Raw genomic sequence first — 13,515 nt, forward strand, 5'->3', positions numbered from 1 at the left:
CGAGCTCTGAGATCATGACCTGAGCTGAAATCACGAGTCGGGAGACACTTTTAGTCTGTTATGTGGGGGGTCAGAAGAGAGAGAGCCCCAGGACAGACCTCCAGAGGAAACATGCTCCCCAGAACCAGGAGCTCAGTTCTGAAATTCTAAGGGGCAGCACTGAGAGCCCCCCGGGGCTAGGGTGTCCTGTGAGTTGTGGGGCCCCGATGGCGGCCAGCCATCTCAGGCACCATTGTAATATATTTGGCGACGAAAATCTTAAGTGTCCCTTTTCATTAGGGCAGAACCCCTGAAGCCTTCTTCGGAAAATTCCGGAAGGCTCACTCATGTTGCCACGTGCTAACACGAGGCCGCGTCAGCTTTGGCAAATCCACCCTCTGCCTGCCCATTCCAAGCTGCTCACAACCCGAAAGCACCCAGCGGCTTCCCACGTCCTTCGAAGAAAAGCCAAAGTCCTCTCCTCAGTGAGCGCTGTCCGGGGGAGCTCTGTGCAAGGACGAAGGGGGGCTACACCTGCGCTGCCCCCAGACGGTCGCCATTCCCACCAGAAGAGATACGGCTGGTGCAAACGAAGAAAACAGACTGTGAGTTTTATTTAATTTTGGTGCATTTCAATTCTGATGGCTGCACATGGTGAGTGGTTACCGTCCCGGGCAGGGGGTGCGAGTCCCCGGGGCGTCACCCTCACCGGGGCGCTGGCCCCGGTCGGCTTCATTCTCCGCCAGGCTCAGCGCCCGGCCCGCGGAGGTGTGAGATGAGTGGATGAGGGACGGTGGCAGCTCTACTCTGTCCGGGCCGCACGGTTCCCACCCCCCGACCTCCCCGTTCCCCGCCCCCCATCCCCCAACTTCCGCCCAGCTTGGTCAGCGCTCCGTCACCCTGCCAGACCCGAGGTGGGGGGTGGCCCCCGACATCATCCCTTGCTTGTATCCACCTTCCCAGGATCGGGCAAAGGCCCCGGGGCAGCCGATGCCACTCCCACAGAGACCATTCCCAGAGCCGGCCAACTTCTCTGAATTTACAATCCACCAGTGGGGACCGATGCCCATCTGCTTGTGGACGCACCGGACGCGTAAGAGCCAGGACTCAAGCCCAGGTCCGACTAGGAAACAGACCTCATGCTCTGCTCTGGGCACTGACCAGGAAGAAGGACCAGGTCCCCAATAAGGGAGGGGGCTCCGAAGAGGGGCCCAGACATCGGCGAATCAGGGATGCTGTCTGAACGCTGTTCATCTACTTATGGACGCACGATAGGCTGAAAAGTCAGCCCTGCTCCCATTTCACAGGGTCGGAAACTGAGGCCCAGAGAGGGAAGCTGACGGACCCCAAGTTCACTGGGTAGTAAATGGCAGGGGAATCTCATTCTGGCACCGTGGAATGCCTTCCAGACCCACCTTGGCCACCAGCCCACCCTGGAGTATCAGGGAAGCCACCCCTCCCCCCCCCCGCAAGGCTTAGCTCCAGGACTGTAAAGCAGGGCTCCAACTGGGACACTGTGAGTCCCACACCCAGGCGTCGCCTTCATGTGGTCTCAGTGGACCCCGCGAGGCCTTCACCGCGCAGGTGGGAGCTCCTCTGCCCCGCGGACCTGAGTTCCGCATTCCAGCGGGGCAAGGTGGGGGGGGGGTCTCCCGAGAGCAGGTGGGAGGAGGGCAGAGGACTCAGGCTTCGGGCTCTCGGACAGTGACAAACCCCAAACCCTGGCTCCACCCTGCCCAGGGGAGGTTGCCAGGGAGCTGCTGCAGATACAGCGGGGAAGGCGCGTCGTCGGTGAACCGCTGGGCGTGTGCATGGCTAAGGGGTGCTGGTGCGGCCAAGGCTCTGCTCTGGGGAGTCTTTCTCGGCAGGTTTGGAGGAGTCCCGGGGAGAGAAGCCCAGGCCTGAGGCTGCAAACGGGGGCGTGGGGGTGGGGGTGGGAACACAGGATTTCAGGCCAATCCAACCGTTGGCCAGTCTGGGTCTGCCCGCCCTGCTCCCAGCCTCAGGGCCCCGCTCCTGGCTCTCGGCCCCGGACAGAACCCACTGACGGTGGTCAGTTTCAGACCGGTGGTCACCATACTTCCAAAAGGGCGAGCTTTGCCAGGGGAGCAGAAGCATCTGGAAACCACAGTTGTTTGTGGCTTCCCGCCCCCGGGACCTCAGAGCACTGCCCTGGCATTCTAGGGGAGAGGGAAGGCAGGCCTGTCCGGGCCCCAGCCTCACCCCGGGGCCAAGCTTCAGGGTGCCGGAGCTGGCGTTCTGGGGCCGTGGGGATGAGCTTCCAGGAGGCTGACCAGGAGGCAGGAAGCTTGCCCTTCCCTAGAGGAAAAGTGGACCCATTCCAAGACCGAAATGGATTATTTCTGTCACTGCACATAGTACCAGACCCTAAAAATAGCCACTCAGAGCTGAACACGCTCTGTGATGGAGGAGGTTAACTGGTCTTGTCACCCCCAGCCGCAAAGTGGGGCGGCTCTGTCGCTGGGTAGAGCGCCCCCTGCGCTGTTCACCATACCCCCACGTCCCCAGGACTCCCCCGTTCCGGCTGTGGGACCCACGGTCCCCCGTGCTACACAGCTGCTACCTCCCCACACAGCCCGTGTGCCTCAGGCTTCTCCTACCCTGCCTGCAGCAGGGTCAAGAGTCCTGGGGTCAGACGGGCGGGTTTAATCCTGCCGATTCGACTCTGGGCACAAAGTCAACGCCCCCTCGGTTTCTTAAGTTTTCAAACACAGAATGATGAAATCAGGATCAGGTCCAGAAGATGCTTCGAGGATTAAATGAGATAATCCCCATCAAGCGCTTAGCTAAGCGTCTGGCATCCGAGCCCTCACCACATGCCAGAGACTTTGTTAGTACGTTGCTGGTGGTAGTTTCGATGGTTTCTGGGCGGCAGTCGGGCAAAACATAACGAGAGTGCTCTCACTGTGCGGCTTCCCTGGGAGGGAGCAGTGGACACACGGGGCGACGACAGACTCGCGGGTGAGGCTTCAACGCAAAGGGATTTCCAATGAAGACCCAGGCGGACGGACCACGGCTCATCGGCCACAGAACGCTGCACGTGCGGCTAAAAAGCACATTTCCCAGCTATGAGAACTGATGCTAGAGACGGAAGGAGTAGTCTCATTCCGTGGGCGCGACGAACAGGACGGGGCTCTTAGTATCAGCTGACAGGTGCTCAGGTGGTTAGGGGTGAGCTGTCCTTCGGATGGTTCGGCAAACGATACGTGCGTGCGCGTGTGTTTACCGGAAGGAGGGAGAGGGCAATGGTCTTCAAAGGTTAACAGGTGGGGAGCCCCCCTTCCCGGGGGAGGGTACGGGGGCGGTTAGCGTAGCGGGCTCTCAGCCGCGGTGCGGGTCTGGAAACTGCCAAAACGTGAAGAGAAGGGAGAGGCATGCCTTGGAAGGCTACTGGGTATCGAGGAATGAGCAGGAGACTACACTGGGTGTAATAAAAAGACAGGAAGCATAGCCACTGCGGGTCAGCACGGGGGTGCAGACCGTGGAGCTCTCGCAGGAAGAGATCTGCCACAAGGCGGCCCTGGAGGGAGGTCGGAGGGTGGGTGGGTGGGAACTGGGGTGTCACGGGAATGGCCAGGACCCTGCAGGGGGCAGGCACTCCAAGGCCCACCCCTCCCCGTCCCTCACTGCTCTCCCTGCCTCTCTCCCCATCCTGGCAAATGCAATCTCAGCTCCGGGGTGTGACTTCACGCGAGGCAGGGGCGGAGGGGGAGTGAGTAGGAGGCCACTACACATGCAGATGGGCACTGTCCCCCCCAGGGCTCCCTGGGAGGATCAGCTTTAGGGGAACAATAGGAACCGGACAGACGGAGCTGGGAGCTTGGACTTCCTGGAGAGGCGACCCCCGCAGGGGGCACCACTTTGTCCTCCGCTTACTGAAATGGTAAATGACAAGCTAGGGGCTCAGAGCTCTGGTGGGCACAGCCCTCTTTGCCCCTGTGGACGTGCAAGGTAGACACGGTGACTCCCTGATGCCTACGGAGCACGGGTGCATAGTATGGCCATGTGCGCGCCTTCTGGAAGGGAAGGGTGATCCTGGGTTTGGGATGAAGCAGTTCGTCCAGAATCATAAGCAGTGAAAGTGGCAGAGCTGGACCCGAACCTGGGTCTTCCCGTCTCAGCCCAGGGTGAGGCCAGGAGTCGCTTTTCAACGACTTTCCTGCCTCACCTTTGGACCGATCGCAGCCCCTGAGCTTGCCCCTCCCCACTGTGCGACGGATCACACGTGCAGATACGGGGACTTTGTGGGGGCCCGTGATGGGGAGCCCAATTACCCCCGGGCCCCTCTGAAACTGCAAACCTAAGATTCTGCCCACTACCCAGAAGTCAGGGCAGGGACTGTCATCTTGGGTCCCCAAGAACACCTTGCACCGCACATAGTAAGTGCTCATTAAATATGGAAAAGATCGAAACCCACGCACGCTTCCTGCTTCTGTTTGCCACCCAGACGGACAGCATCCAGTTGAGCCAAGAAACTCTTAATTTCCACATTAAACGAAGAGCTGTCTGGTTGACGTCCTGTCCCCACCCCCTCCAAGATTCTTCAGCTCGCGTGCAGGTGAACTGCAAAGGGCGGCCGGTTCCTAACCGTGAAAGTTCCACGCCAGCGAACAGTCACCAAGGCTCCCTGGCTGATGCTAACAGAGGCCACGGGAGGCCTCTGGGGGACAAGCAGTGTTTGCACAGCTGGCACAGCCAGGTGTCCCTCGGAGGAGGTGGCCACGGACCAAACTCCCTTTCTGAAGAGAAGCCTCCCAGAGCTTGGGCAAGAAGGTGGAACCGTGTGGCTCCTTCCACCCCTCCCCTCCCCCAGATCCTGCCTCTAAGAGCCTTCCCCCACTGCCTGCCACCCCCATCCCCCCCCCCCACTTCTCAGCAGCTGCTCCTGGGGGTATTGGAACCCCCATACCACTTTCTCCGAGTACTGTCCTTATTTCTGCCCGGACCGTCGCAAAGGCATTTCCGGCTTCAAATCCGCACCCCATCCATCACGCACAGTGATGTTTTCTCACTTGTAAAACGGGTCTTTGCTCTTAACCACTGGGACGAGCCCATGAGGTGAGGCGTCTCCGCTGAGCTCATAACAGGAAGGCTGTGCAGGTGAACAGGAGTCTGGCTTTGTGTATTCCCCCCCCCAGAGCTCTAGAACATGAGTGCAGGAGACAGCACAGTTCATTAGAGGCACACGATGTTTCTAGATTTTTCTTGGGCAATAATGGATGACCAAGAAGCCTGGTTTGCTGGCCAGGAATTGCAGCCTGGAAGCAAGACCCCCTACCTGGAAGTCACAGAGTTAAGGGTGGCCAGAGGCTGGGCCCCTCCTCCCAGCCCCTGCTGGGTGAATAATTCAAACCTGTCCCAGGTCCCACCTTCCCCTGACTTGAAGACTGAGCAGATGAGCCCTTTGCTATGGTTACTTCCCTGCCACTGGAAAAGGTTTGGGGGAGAAGCCAGGCGATTGTTACTGGCTCCGGGGAACCTCAGGGCTTCAGGGTGGTGGGTGATCCCCTCCCTGGGCCAGTTAGGGTCTCAAGACCTCAATTTGGACAAAGCCTGCTTATACACTTCCCAGGGAGGCCCCCACCTCACACTCCCCTCCTGTACACTCACCCAGCTGCCTCTACCTGAATCCAGCCTCAGTGATGACTCTCTTCCAGCTCAACAATCTTCAATGGCTCCCTACTGTCTGCGGAATAAGGTGCAAATTTACCTTGCTCACCTCTGTTTTAGAACTGGACCTGGTCTCTGCTTCTTCTCCTGTACTTACTCATAGACGCCTACCGGACATGCTCTCTCCCTCCTCAGCCCATCAAGGGCAGCAAAAAATTGCCCCCTCCAGGAAGCCTTCCCTGACTACACGAGCTCCCCCAAAGTCTCCTCTTCGGAGCCCCCCCCCCCCAAGAAAGGGACATGCTGAAGAAGACTCACTACTTCTTCCAGACCCAAAGCGTGAGGCTCTGTGCCAGTCGGCAGTGGAGCTCAGGAAAGTCCCAGGTAAATTCTGATCTGGAATCGTTCTCGATTCCTGCTCTGTCCTCACTGTGCCAGCCTCTCCACTCGGTTCTCTGTGGGCAAGCCCTTCGAGTTCAGGCAACACCCTTCACTGGCTCCCCCTTGCCCCTGCCTCTCCTGGTCTCACTCGTCCTGCCTCCTTCCCCTGTTCATGTGCCCAGTGACCTCAGTTCCCTGAGAGTGCCAAGCAACCCTCCACTCTGGAAGTGTCCCCAACCCCAACTGCATAGGTTCCACTGGGTAGCTCTTTACTCATTTCCTTGGGTCTGCCTCAGGCCCTGCCTCCTCAAGGAAGTCCTCTTAGACTGCACTTCTGCCCGCTAAGCTGAGCGCCACTCTCCACTGATGCTGTAATTCTGGTTCCTGTGTTTCTGTCCTCCCAAGACCTGAGGGGCAAAGGCTGGATTCCTGCGCTTCTGACCTCCCCTGCCCAGGGCCTGGCCGTTGGAAGCATCCAGAGGTGACACCAACGGTGAGATCTTGGGCAGGTTACACACATTTCTGTGTTTCACTTTCCTCATCTATAAAACGAAGGTAAGAGAAGTCTTTCCCGGGGCGCCTGGGTGGCTCAGTCGGTTTAGCATCCGACTCCTGACTTCAGCTTAGGTCATGATCTCGCGGTTTGTGGGTTCGAGCCCCGCATCAGGCTTTGTGCTGACAGAGCTTGGGATATTCTGTCTCTCCCTCTCTCTCTGCCCCTCCCCTGCTCTCTCTGTCTCTCTCTCAAAATAAATAAACTTGAAAAAAATTTTTTAAGATGCTACATCCCATTCCAAGCCTCGCGTGAAAAAAAAAAAAAAAAAAAAGAGTCCTTCCCAGGGCTTATTAGGCACAGCGTCAACAGATAGCAGCCCCGGCGGGGCAGTGAAATAAGGCAGTATATGTTGATTCAGGGAGCGCATGTATCCGCTCTCGGCTTATCTTGCTTCCTATTTCGAGGGCCCCTCCCGGGGGGTCTCCTGCACAGCAGGGTATGTTCTGCGACATGCCGTTACGGCGCCCACACCCTCCCTGCACGGCACCGACCACGAGAACGGTGCGATTAGCTGGCAGGCCCTGAGGCTCATGGGGTCAGAGGTGGTGTTTCCCACCCCCGGCTACCCCTCCAGGGCCCACCGAGATGCGGCACACAGCAGGTGCCCAGTAAATGCTGCCTCCTGCAATCCAGAGGAGGGGGCCGGGGGGGCTCCGAGCAGGCGGCCCTTTAGCTGTGGGACACCTCCCGCCCCGGTTACTGACAATTCCTGCACACGTGGGCTCCCAGGGCCTGCAAAACCCGGCTCCCCGGCTCCCCGCGATGCCTCCTTTGCTGCCTCACGATGGAGAGAGTCAGTCTCGTCCGGGGAGATGGACCAGACAGAGCATCTGATCCTCGAGAAGAGATAGTCCGGGGCGCTCCTCGGTGCTCCCGCACAAGGGCACGCGTCCCCACGCAAAAATGCAGATGGCTTTGGGTTGCCCAGGCACGCGCTCTTCACGGGACCGCGCTTTGTGGTTAAGGCAAAAGTTCTCGTTCGCAACCCGCAGGCTCAGAAAATATCTGCTGAGTGAATGAGTGAGTCAACGGATGAATGAATGAATGAATGACTAGCTAGATAACTTTGATGATGGGGCAGGGCCTCCCGTAGGGCCTGTCCTGTCCCTGCTGTGGCCGGGCAGCTGTCCCCTCGGAGGGAGGGAAACCGTGCGCCTTTAGATATGGGGGGGGCTGGGTGCAGCCCCCCAACCTTGGCGAGGTGCCCAGGGCAGGGGCGTGTAAGGATGACAGAGGGGGTGGGGGCCGTATCCGTTCCCCCGGGGTTTCGCGTGCTCACCAGTGAGGACGGTCTCATTCGGCCGCCCTTCAGCTTGCATTGAGAACCACACAGATGGCTGACCTCTGACCCCACAAACACCACGTCTCAGACCTCATTTTAGGAGCCAGCCCGGATAAGAACGTATGTTACACATTTCAGGAGTTCACAAATTTATCACTAGAGAACAAGGAAACAACGTGGATTCTAACCGCTGGGGACCCGGTGAGGAGGCAGGCCCCGTCCACCACGACGTGCGTGGTGAGAGGCTGGGGTATCACAGGAAATGTTATCTTACTTCGGCTCAGGTCATGATCTCGCGGTCTGTGGGTTCGAGCCCCACGTGGCGCTCTGTGCTGACAGCTCGGAGCCTGGAGCCTGTTTCGGATTCTCTGTCTCCCTCTCTCTCTGCCCCTCCCCTGTTCATGCTCTGTCTCTCTCTGTCTCAAAAATAAATAAACGTTAAAAAACAAAAAAAGTGACCAGGAGTTGTCTTTGGGGCGGAATAGGGTTTTTATAAAAACTCTGAATTTGCTGCGTTCTCTGCATGCTTTGAGGAACGGAACTGAGGGGCTTGGAAGGAACATCTGCTCCGGGGGCAGCCCAGCTGATGGCTGGTGAGCCTGGGCCCGTGACGTCCCCTCTGCTCCAGGAGCTTCGAGCTTAAGAGCAGGACAAACATAATAAAAACCTTACTGATGAAACCAAAAGGACATGGGGGAAGGGGAGAAGGGGGAGTGATACTAACAGGTACGAGGTTTCTTTTTGGGGTGATGAAAATGTTCTGGAATGTTCTGCACAACCCCGTGCATTTCAAAAACCACAGAACTGGACACTTTCAAATGGTGGACTTTATGGGGAGCGTGGGTGGCTCAGTCAGTTAAGCGACCGACTTCGGCTCAGGTCATGATCTCACAGTTTGTGAGTTCGAGCCCCACATCAGGCTCTGTGCTGACAGCTCAGAGCCTGGGGCCTGCTCCGGATTCTGTGTCTCCCTCTCTGCCCATCCATCTGCACTCTGTCTCTCAAAAATAAATAGACATTAAAAAAATTCAAAACTAAAATAAAATGGTGGACTTTGTGATACGTGAATGATATCCCAATCTGAAAAACGGAACAACGGAAAGGAAAATCACAAAAGGAAGATAATCAGGGCTTCCTCCAAAGGGAACGAGGACTGAGGACATTTTAAAGCCCCTCGCCCAACAGCAGGTGCTCAAGAAAACAAGCCCTGGGTGCCTTCTTGGCAGCTTCAGTTCCCAGCGGGGTAAGCACCGTCTTATTGACCCTTTTGGCTCTGCTGTCGCCTTTCCCGGGGGAGTCTCACAAGCGGAAACGGAGGGGGGAATCAGCCAGGGCACAGGGAGAGAAGAAAATAGACACCCTGCTGACTTTCTAACCCACCGCTAGGAAGGCGGAGGGGAGGCAGAAATAAGGCGGCGGGTGCGGGCAGAAATAAGGCGGCGGGCAAAAAGTAAGGAGGTGGAGGGGCAGAAATAAGGCGGCGGGCAGCCAGCACTGAGTGCAGGCCACTGTCCGGCCGAGCGCCAGTGGTGGAAGCACTCACCTAAGAAGCCCTCCTCGTCAACAATGATGGTGTAATCCTCGGGCGTCTCGGTCAGACTGAAGAACTTGCACCTGGATGGCGGACGGACAGACAGACAGAGGACACGGTGTTAGTCGCCCCCGCCAAGGCCCTCCATTTTCGACTCCCGAGGCCTCAGGGGGGCCTGGAGAGGCTGGTGGTCCCCTCTCACCCCCCAATCTTTGGGGACCCCTGAGCCAGCCTCTAGGTTGCCCTACTACAGCTGAAGGGGCTTAGATCCCACTTTTTCCCAGGGGAAGAAGCCGAAGGGGGGCTCTGGCAGGGAGCAGGTGGGTGAACTGCCTTCTGCAGGCCCCCCCACGTTCTGACATCTAAGCCTCCACCGCTGTCCCCCCCAACCCCCCACCCCCAATCCCCCACCCCCAACCCCCCACCAACTCGGGAGTTCCCACGGTCGTCCCACACCCAAGTCACATCACCCAACCGACAGCCCAGCCTTTAGGGTACTTTTCTTCCTTGCATGAGAAAGAGATGCGGCCATCTGTGCCCTTTGGGGGGCCCGGATCCCCCAACTGTCACCCGTCACCTTCGGTAATACGGATCAGCCTCGGGTGTGCATTGATCATTTCTGTCCCCAGACAAGACCCTCGATTCCTCCAGGCCAGGGTGTGGCACTCACTGCCCCTTGGTGCCTGCCTCCCTGTCCCTCATCCAGCTGCAAGGGCCCCCAGAACGACACAAGCAGCAGCAGCCGGAAACGGCCCATGGTTATTCGGCGTTGCTGTGGCTCTCAAGCACGAGGAGGCCTGGCCCGGGTTCGGTGCCCAGCGTGCGAAACCCATCCATCGCGGGGAGCCCCGGCAGCGAGAGGCCTGGCGAGTAACCCCAGCAGGGGCCCAACGATCCCTCCCACAGGGGTTAAAACGGGAAAGAGGGGCGCCTGGGTGGCTCCGTCGGTTGAGCGTCCGACTTTGGCTCGGGTCACGAACTCGAGATTTGTGAGTTCGAGCCCCGCGTCGGGCTCACTCACTGCTGTCGGCGAGGCGCCTGCTTTGGATCCTCTCTCTCCCTCTCTCCCTGCCCCTCCCCTGCTTGTGCTCTCCCTCTCCCTGTCAAAACTAAATACACGTTAAAACCAAATTAAAGACAGAAGTAGAACAGCATCAAGGAAATTTTTGGTTGATGGGAGTGCTTGGTATCTTGACTGTGGCAGTGGTAACAAGACCACACGCATTTGTCAAAACGCAAAGGATTATACCCTAAAAGGGGTGGGTTCTACCGTATGCAAATGCGGCATACCTCAACGAATCGGACTTTATTTTTTTTATTATTTTTTTTAACGTTTATTTATTTTTGAGACAGAGAGAGACAGAGCATGAACAGGGGAGGGGCAGAGAGAGAGGGAGACACAGAATCCGAAGCAGGCTCCGGGCTCCGAGCCGTCAGCCCAGAGCCCGACGCGGGGCTCGAACTCACGGACCGCGAGATCGTGACCCGAGCCGAAGTCGGAAGCTTAACCGACGGAGCCACCCAGGCGCCCCAGACGCATCTGACTCTAAAGAAATTTCTTGTGCCAGAGTCGTGAGCAAGGTGTCACTCTCCTCCCCGCTGACGCTCTGCTCAACCGGCCGCACACACTCCTCAAGCTCCATCCGGCTCTTCGGTTTCCACGTCACATCTCTGTCCCCCATCCAACTGGCAATGTTGCTTGGACAAAGAAAATCTGCAACTGCTCGGGGACAACGGCAGACGACCACCTCCGGAAGTGGCAACCCCGGCCCGGCCTGGCTCCTTCCTGGGGACCCCCGTGCACTCAGACGGAGCCCTGGCAGCCCCCCCAGTCACCAGACCGTCACACACAGCGGCTGCCCGGCTGTCTGCGAAGGCAAGGAGATATGGCAACTCGCTCCCTGTGCCCTCTTGGCCGTGAGGGATGCTCCAGAAATAGACCATGGAAGCCGTCCCGGAAAGGCATAAACACCAGCAGACGGTCGCTTCAGCCTCTGTGTAAACGGGGTATAAATATGTTGTTGATGTGACCCGTCTCCCGGGGTCGAGGGCCTCTGAGGTCCAGCTACCGGACGCCTATCTCGAAATGCGCTCCTTGGGGTGGGCAGGCCTCCGGGAGCGCGGATCAGCCGGAGGGACTGACAGGCCCCTGGTTCTCCCTGCTCCCCGTTCCCCCGCTCCGTGGCGCTCAGCCCCACCTGTCTTGCCTCTCAGGCTCCTCTGTCTACCACTCCCCTCCACGTGACCTCCCACCTCATCCTGCTCCCTCACTCTCGGCCTCCCTCCCCAGCCTCCCTCTTCTTTGGCTGGAGCCTTGCTGCTTATCCTCCACGACCCGGTGTCAGCATCTTCTTTGGGGGAGAGCCTTCTCACATTGGCACCGATCCCCCTCCCTCGCCTGCCACCAGTCTAAAGAGCCTGTCCTCCCTTGACAACCTGAAGCCTGACACTGTGTCCACGAGAGGACACGACAGCCACTGTAGACGGTTGCGCGTCACAACTCGCTCATCTCGGTTTATGTGAAGTATGCCCTGAGAGTTGAGCAGTGCACAATCTGTGCAACTGTGCAGGATGGTCGTGGGTGCTTTCCACAACCTATCACAAATAACGCTCGTTTCCCCCAGAAGACCGTGAGCTCTCACTGGCAAGGACTGTGGATTCTCCGTGCATACGCCTGACACAGGCTAGGAATAGAATCGACACTCATTGTTCCCAAAAAGTGAACTATGGCCACCGACTCACCCCCAAGCCACAGAAGCCCTGATCAGACAAACTGCCTGTATTTTGTGGGGTGCTGCCTTGACTTACCCTTCCTTTGGGAGGCACTAAAGTCTCCAGTCCCAGCCTTCTAATGAGTCATGGCTAAGCATCCTCCAGATGCTTGAGCCCCCGGCGTTTGTGGCCTCTCTGTACTTTGTCTCTGAAGGTCTGGAGAGAGGACCCAAACCCAGCAATTACCCAGCCTCTGCTAACTGCTGTTGGGAAACCCGAGGAGGAAGACAGCGGGGTGCCCTCTACGTGCCCTCATAGTACTCAGGAACGGGATGAAACAACACGGTTAAACAAAGCAGCCCGGGGAGAGAGTGAAGACCGTGGTCTTGGAGATGAGACCTGGGTTCTGGTCCCAACTTGGCACCCGGGGGCTGCTTCCTTCCTCTGTACAGTGAGGGGCAGGCTCAAGGTGGCCTGGCTCCCATCTGGCTCCACCTCGGGCCACGTGGAACCCCGCCAGCTCCACAGCAGGGTGACCTCAAGGGGCCTGGCCAAGAAGGCACAGAAAGATGATTCTAGAACCATGGAGTGCATCTGGAGAACACCTTTTAAGGGCGGGCAAAATCCCATGCAGCTGTGAGAAGAACCCAGGACCGATCTGCTGCCCAGACAGCTGGGCAGGTGGTGTATCACAACTCTGGGGGTGGGGCTCGTTCACCTCATAGTCTCTGTGAAAGAGCGCTCTCGGAGTTGAGCAGTGCACAACCCTTGCAACTGTGTACGACTGTCACTGGGCAGGTTCTGCCGGAGCCGTCAGGTAGACAGGATGTAAAATTCTACAGCCCCAAGCAACGAAGGAGAGAGATGGGGGGACGGCAGCTTGTGGCTCGGGACATACCCCAAGAATTGTGCAAGTCCCCCATCTCGGGGGAGCCCGTGCATCGCTGGGCTCTGTTGAACAGAATAGGGGTTCTAGGGCCCAGACCATGCCTTTTGGCCTGGAGGAAGATTCCAGCCACCACCTGGCTGTCGCACACCATGGGTTGAAGGCAGTGCTGCTGCTTATGGCCGTGTGACCTTAAGTTTAACCTCTCTGTGCCTCAGTCTCCTCGTGCGTATAATGGGGGTAAGAATAGCACCTACTTCACAGGGTTGTTGTCAAAGGAGCACTAATGGGCGAAGACCCGTTGTAACTCTAGTTAGCAGTTAACTCGTTGGCTATTTATTCTTCTTGGAAGGCAGAGGTAGCTGGCGGGGAGGCCACACGGAGGCCAGCTGGTGTTCCAAGTAAAGAGAAACTCTGAAGCCAGTTAGGCGGGGTGCCCGGGGGGTGCAGTCCGTTAAGCGCCTGACTCTTGATCTCGGCTCAGGTCGTGGCCTCACAGTTGGTGAGTTCAAGCCCCGCACGGGGCTCTGCGCTGCTTGGGATTCTCTCTCTCCCTC

The 13,515-nt window shown here is 58.0% G+C and overlaps 1 protein-coding gene across 1 annotated transcript in view; it reads right to left on the reverse strand.

Annotated features, from left to right (window-relative positions):
- Positions 1–13,515, reverse strand: part of CASTOR2 (cytosolic arginine sensor for mTORC1 subunit 2) — a 57,138-nt gene that overhangs the window by 13,222 nt on the left and 30,401 nt on the right. The window contains exon 2 of the mRNA XM_023246384.2: positions 9,373–9,443. Within this exon, the coding sequence (XP_023102152.1) occupies positions 9,373–9,443 (71 nt within the window). The remainder of the gene's footprint in view (positions 1–9,372; positions 9,444–13,515) is intronic.

Source organism: Felis catus, chromosome E3, assembly GCF_018350175.1.
Source record: "Felis catus isolate Fca126 chromosome E3, F.catus_Fca126_mat1.0, whole genome shotgun sequence".
NCBI lineage: Eukaryota > Metazoa > Chordata > Mammalia > Carnivora > Felidae > Felis > Felis catus.